This window comes from Photinus pyralis, unplaced genomic scaffold, assembly GCF_008802855.1.
Source record: "Photinus pyralis isolate 1611_PpyrPB1 unplaced genomic scaffold, Ppyr1.3 Ppyr1.4_LG1, whole genome shotgun sequence".
NCBI lineage: Eukaryota > Metazoa > Arthropoda > Insecta > Coleoptera > Lampyridae > Photinus > Photinus pyralis.
Genome location: NW_022170249.1, coordinates 53,466,084 through 53,473,164, shown reverse-complemented (window position 1 = coordinate 53,473,164; position 7,081 = coordinate 53,466,084). Strand labels below are relative to the sequence as shown.

At 34.3% G+C, this 7,081-nt stretch overlaps 1 protein-coding gene across 1 annotated transcript; it reads left to right on the top strand.

Annotated features, from left to right (window-relative positions):
* The first annotated feature begins 356 nt into the window (after window positions 1-356).
* LOC116162857 lies at window positions 357-4,395 on the top strand. Its single transcript, XM_031476599.1, has 7 exons — window positions 357-1,253; window positions 1,314-1,386; window positions 1,437-2,100; window positions 2,150-2,536; window positions 3,333-3,489; window positions 3,547-3,680; window positions 3,997-4,395. Exons 4-7 carry the CDS (start codon window positions 2,387-2,389, stop codon window positions 4,393-4,395), a joined length of 840 nt encoding a protein of 279 aa, XP_031332459.1. The 5' UTR covers window positions 357-1,253; window positions 1,314-1,386; window positions 1,437-2,100; window positions 2,150-2,386.
* The last annotated feature ends 2,686 nt before the right edge of the window (window positions 4,396-7,081 follow it).

Genomic DNA, 7,081 nt, shown 5'->3' with positions numbered 1-7,081 from the left:
TTTTTTTTCTTTAACCTACTACCTTTGTGATTATATAAAAATAACTGAATTAACTGTACTTCTAACTATTACAGATAGAGAAGCAGAGTTGACGAAAGCCAAGAAGTATACACATGAGTGCGATAAGTGTAAAAAACATTTTAGTCATTTGAAAAATTTAAACAGTCACAACAAAGGTCATCACTCAGAAAGTAGTTCTAGCAGACGAAAATCTTTAAAATGCAGTATTTGCGGGTTCTCAGACTATTTCAGACACCAGTTATATCAACATTTTCAAAATATTCATGATATATCCATTAGCACCAAATCCATGGAATTTGCTAACATGGACGCCTTCACATTTTGGAAAGTACAAGAAGAAAAAGCAACTTGTTCCTTTTTATAAGTGAACATGGGTGGTACAGTACTGAGAAAAATAAAATTTTAAAATATGTTTGTCATCGATCTGGATATTATAAACGAAAAGGAAAGGGAATAAGGCATATAAAAACACAAGGGACAAAAAAAATAGATGGGTTTTGTCCTGCTGGAATAAAACTCACCGTATGTCATGTATCAGGAACTTGCTTTGTAGAATACACCAGCACGCATGCAGGACACACATCAGATAATCTAGGGCACTTGACTTTAACAACAAAGGAAAGAGAGAATTTTGCTCTGAAAATAGCATCAAAAATTCCATTCCAGGTAATTTTGGATGAAGTTAGAGATTCTATTTGCAATTCAGAACTGGATCGAACTCATCTTTTAACGAAAAAGGATTTGCATAATATACAGCAAACTTTTAATTTGAACAATGAAGCTATAAGACATACAAATGATGCCGTCAGCATAGAATCGTGGGTCAAAGAGGTCGAGAGTAGTGGATGTGTGTTGTTTTATAAACCTCAGGATATTTCCTTATTGGAACATCAAAATTTGAAAAAAGAAGATTTCATTTTGATTATTATGAATATGGGCCAACTAGAAATACTTGAAAAGTTTGCTGATGATTGCATATGCTTAGATGGCACTCATGGCCTCAATCCTTATGACTTTCAGCTGCACACACTCCTAGTTCTGGATGATTTACGAGAAGGGTTCCCTTGCGCATTTTTGTTTAGCAATCGATCAGATGTGGAGATTTTGGTTTTATTTTTTTCATGTATTAAAGAGAAAATGAAGAGACAAATAAAACCACGAGTCTTTATGTCAGACATGGAAAAAACATTCTATAATGCATGGATACGTGTTATGAAACCTGCAGATTTTAGGTATTTAAGGTTTACATTACAGTGTATAATTATAAACATTTATTTCTTTTTGTTTTACAGAATTTACTGCACATGGCATGTAGACCGCTCTTGGCGTAAGAATCTAAACAAAATTCATTCCAAAGAAAAACAGGTAAGTACCTAACTATGTATAAGTATAAATAATTTTGTTATTCATCTCAGGTTATGGTCTACAAACAACTTAGGACAATTCTGCAAGAACTAGACCAAAATGCGTTCACCCAAATGATAGACAATTTTTTAAGAGCGTTAGTAAATGATGCAGACACATGCGAATTTGGTCAGTACTTCAAAAGGTATTATACCGAAAATGTCGAAGCTTGGGCATATTGCCATCGCTTGCATAGCGGACTAAACACAAATATGCATATCGAGCGGATGCACGAGACTATTAAATATATTTATTTAAATGGAAAGGTAGTCAAGAGGCTTGATAAAGCTATAAATGCCCTGATGAAGTTCGTGCGAGACAAATTATTTGAAAGACTGATTACTTTAAATAAAGGCAAAATTTCCAGTAAACTTAAGGATTTACGAGCTAGGCACAAAACGAGTGAAGGCATGGATCTAAAGCTGGTAATGGTGACAGAGGAGGGGTGGGAGGTACCTTCAGCTTTATGTCAAGATTTGTATAAAGTGGAAGCGAGAAAAATTAACTGTACTTGCAAATTGGTGTGTCAACAATGCCATGCATGCATTCACCAATATTCCTGCTCGTGCATAGATTCCTCTGTTAAGTGGAATATGTGCAAACATGTACACCTAGTCTGCAGATTCCTTAATGACAGAAAAGAGCTCGAAGTCGGAAATATTACACAAGGGCCAGGTAAATTAGCACACATCTAAGACATCTTGTGATATTGAAATGTTTATAGTTCCAAATGCCAGTATTCTTCAAATTGATGACGGTATTTCCAGTAAAGTAGAGGAAGAGCAGAAAATACTTGCCGCTATTTCGCAAAATACATCAATTTCAGAAGAAAATCTCTATGACGAAAAAGAGAAATTAAAAATGGAGGTAATGGAACTAATCCATGATATCGACAAAATTTCAACAAGAGAGGAAATATCTGCTCTGAAGAAACTAGTGGGCCCAATCAAGCCAACATTACATGCAATACGGTTGCAACAAAGTCGTGATCTTCAACATTCAATGGGAGCAAGCTCCAAAGTACACCACAACAAAAACATTAAACAGCAGAGACGGCTTTTTAAAACGAAGAAAAAGACCAAGAAGGAAACTGTGGGTTTATCAAATCCAGGTACAGAAGAGATCAATCAAATAGCAATAAATCTGTTACAACTCAGTTGAACTTAACGTTAAATTACAATAAAGTTTTTATTTTCATTGCTTACACTCTTCTTCTGTTGCTTGTTCTGATTTGTAGGATAGGAGTTTTATTCATTTCTAGTTATTACCACACACTCGCACACTGTCAGCTCATTGACCGGCCGGATATCGTATTCGTGCAAAGCAAATACCTACAGCATGATTTTTTTTTCAGTTAAACGCGATTTCGGTTAGATAATACAGTTTCGGTTCGGTAGGTTCGGTTTTTACTTCATTTCCAGTCAGTTGAAATCACTGAGGAGCTTGTGGAAAGCGAGACGATTAATTCAAACCAGGGAAGTCTTCATTGTTTGTTTAAAATCGTCTTATATATTTCTAACCTCGCCAGATTGGGACTGGACAGAATTTGAATGTTCAGCCTTGGAACGATGTAATAATCAATAAAATAAATTCCAATACTACAAATGAACCGTATATAACAATTGAAATGACCGCGGAAGCTCATTGCGCATGCGGAAGCTCGAAAGCCAAAGTAGAATTGGTATCTCTAGACACGAGTAAAAGTTGGACATTAAACATATCAATTTTGTTACATAAATTTGTTGTTGGCTTAAGGAAATGTCCTCTCTTGTTTATGACTAGCCATTTTGGTGTTTGGGACCCTTTGTAATTTTTTTTTAGCTCTTGCCACACTTACCCCATTGCCACACTTACCCTGATTGACCCTACATTATTATCTCAGGTGTAATGAAAACTTCAATTTACAGCTAGAAAGTGATTATGAAGAATTGTATCCAGATTCCTCTATGAAAATGTATTCCGAACTGCCTCAGTTTAGTGAAAAGGTTCTCTCATACGCCAGAAAACAGAAGGATAAAGACATTCAGCAGCGTATAAAAGAAATAGACGAAGAAGAAAGTGCCGGTAGGTAAATCGGCATATCTCTATGCAGTGTTGTCATAGACGTTATTTTTCTTATAGATGTGAAAAATTTGAAGTGTCTCTTCCTTTTACCCTTTTTGTTGGGAATGCGGACAATTAAACGAAAGAAGGGGCAAAAATGTTGGAGACCTTCAAAAATAGAAGTCTCTGAAGGTTTTGTTATCCATTTAAAGGTAATACATTTCTTTAATTTGAGAACAGAACAAAAAAAGTTAAAAAAACGCATTAAATACGACATACAGCAGTGGACACATAACCTGGCGAGGGGCCGAGTCGACTTAGGCATTGAATAGAAAATTAAGTAGGTACCTATATTAATGATATGTAAACTGCAACTGCAACTTACGTAGCACGTCCTCTCACTGCCGCGAGTTGAGCTTCTTATAAGGTTATGCTCCAGCACTCTGCAGTAGTCATCTACCTATTTTCTAAACTAGCATTAGGTTACACTTTTATTTTTTGTTCTTAACTAGAAATATATTGTTACAGAGCATCAGTGAATTAAAAACAATTGTTGAGGCCAAGGTTAACAAGCTTGATAAATTTGGCTTGACGCTTCAGCCTACTCCGGTTCTTATTGGTGAGGAAATCTCCACAATAAGGGATTCCTATGTGTACGTTTCCGGTCACCTCTATCAGGTCTCAACTCCAATAAAGGCTATTGACATATGCTTTAAGGTAATTCACGCTGTTCACGCTCTATACCCGTATGAATCAGAAACAGTATGGTTGCTACTGCAGAAATGTTTATATGGTATTATATCTGAATGGGACAAAAATTTCATAAGTGTCAATTTGCTTATGCAAGATTTGGGATATAATAAATGGATATATAATCACATTTATGTTATATTTGATAGATTTGTGTATTTATTAATATTTTTTTAACGCTGGGTAGGTAGATGCTTAGAAATTATACAAACATGCCAATCTGTTTTGAATGCACACATGTTTTTCCATCAGTAGGTACGCTTGCGAAACACTTTAAATTTGTTCACAGATTTCCGTTTAATTACAAGTACAGATGCCGAGAAATTAATTGCTTGCGAGATTTTGGGAATATTAATTCATTTAAAAAACATATGCGTAAACATACAATTAAAGAAACTGCAAATTCCGAAGATGAGTTAAATAAGAGACCCATATCACATCCCCCATCACTTTGTAGTACAGTACAGACAGAAAATGTAACTGCCAGTGATACAGAATTTGGTGACGAATGTAATTCTGAGTTTTCATTAGATGATTTTAAATGTTTGTTCAGAAACCATATTTTACAGTACGTTGCAAGGCTATATAGTTCTTCAGTTTTACCTCGGTCTCATGTGCAGAGCATAATCATGTACACAAACGAATTATTTGGTAACCATTTTATAGAGATGACAAAAAAAATTATTTTAAATATTATTAGCAAAATTGAAAGTACCGTTCAGGATCATATTGTTAATGAAATAGATAATGTTTTTAAAATTTTGGAAAATCCATTTGAGAAGCTGACGACTGAGTATTTATGTTTTAAAGAATTTGAAAAAAATGACAATTTTATTACTCCAATACCATGTGAAATCGGAAGTGAAAACAAATTGCAAAAATCAAAACAGCATGTTTCTTATGGTACATTCCCTGTTACAGCTCAGTTTATTCCACTCAGAAAAGTTTTTAAAAAACATTTCGAAACATCCAACATCTTCGAAAAAATTGTAGGGTACATTCAGACATTGAGTAAGGAATCGAAAATCACTACTAATCTTATGCAATGCAAACTTTGGATAAACATTAGAAAACAATTTCACGAGGAAGATATGATAATCCCCATTTTTTTATATTATGACGACTACGAAGCAGGTAACCCATTGGGATCTCATGCTGGCATAAACAAACTGGGCGCCATGTATTTGAATTTTCCCTGTGTTCCACCGGAATATAGATCGTCTTTGGAAAACATATTTCTAGCACTTTTATTTTTTGCAAATGACAGGAAACGTTTTGGTAATCGTGCAACATTGAAAAGGCTCATCAATGAATTACATTTTTTGGAAACCGAAGGTATTACTATTTCAATTAACGGTAGGGAGAAGAAAGTTTATTTTGTTTTGTGTTTAGTTCTAGGAGACAATTTAGGTATTCACGGTTTAACAGGATTTGTTGAAAGTTTTTCGGCTAAATATCCGTGCAGATTTTGTAAAATGTCTAAAGAAAGGATTCAAAAAGCTTGTTCGTTAGATGAAGGATCTGAGAGGACCGTTGAAAATTATGCACATGACGTTGAGAGAAATGATGTGTCTCAGACTGGAATCAAAGAAGAATGCATTTTTAACTCTCTACCTACCTTTCACGTTGTTAATAACTTTTGTGTAGACGTAATGCATGATATGTTCGAGGGCGTCTGTCATTACGACATGTTACACGTACTAAGATATTTCATTATACAATGTAAATTGTTTACAATTGAAAATTTAAATCATAAAATCGAAGTATTTAATTATCAGTTTGAAATTGGGAATAAACCACCTTGTCTTAGTAGTGACTTTCACACAAAATCAAAACTAACAATGTCGGCGTCTGAAATGTTATGTTTCGTAAGATATTTTCCTTTAATAATTGGTGATACGGTTGCACAGAAAAATGAAGTTTGGGATTTTTATTTAAGTGCTAAGAGAGATTTTAGATATTGTTACTTCCAAACATATTTCAGATGCTATGATTATTACATTAGATAATTTAATACGGGAACATCATTCATTATATATAAAACTCTTTAATGACACTTTGAAGCCGAAGCACCATCACATGCTACACTATCCCGAAATTATGAGAAGGATTGGTCCTATTATACATGTGTCGTCCATGAGATTCGAAGCAAAACATAGGCAATCAAAGACGACTGCCTATGTTACAGCGTCGAGGATTAATATTACCAGATCTCTTGCAGTAAAGCACCAATTACAGTTATGTGTGCGCTTTATTTCAAATAAGGGTTATGACAGCACTGTGTTCACTGGACCTGCCCATTCTAATTCAGAATATGAACTAAAAGAAATATTAAGTACAATTAGAGTACCTACTGAATTTAAGAGAGGTTACTTGACTAGATGGGTTAAAACATTTGGAAAACTTTATCAACCTAGTACCGTAGTGATTGTAGGAATAGAAAACCTACTTCCAGTATTTGGTGTTATAGAATATGTTATTGTAAATCAAAACCTAGAAATAGGTTTTCTTTATCAACGTATGAAAACAAATGGTTTTTGTGAGCACTATCATGCATATGAAATCGGCATTACTGATACCGAATTAAAATTTATTCAATTTCAGCACTTGTTAAATTTGTTCAATGGTCCGGTATTATCTCATAACCATACTGATGGAAACACGTATGTGGTACTCAGGAACCATTTTTTGTGAACTTCTTATGTACTTACGTCTGGCGATAACTACCTGAGCTATCTAGAAGTATAGGTACACTATGTAACTATTTCATTGACCTTTCTATTGTTGAATTGAGTTTCAGAGTATAAACATTTATTTTATGTTCCTACCTATTTCTTATATGTTTTTGTATTTTAAATGTCGG

Bases quoted from the DNA above. Each gene is read 5' to 3' on its own strand.
- LOC116162857 (XM_031476599.1), top strand. From the start codon at position 2,387: ATGCAATACGGTTGCAACAAAGTCGTGATCTTCAACATTCAATGGGAG. The intron at 2,537-3,332 runs GTACAGAAGAGA...TTCAATTTACAG, and splicing joins TGTGGGTTTATCAAATCCAG to CTAGAAAGTGATTATGAAGA. The intron at 3,490-3,546 runs GTAGGTAAATCG...TTTTTCTTATAG, and splicing joins AGACGAAGAAGAAAGTGCCG to ATGTGAAAAATTTGAAGTGT.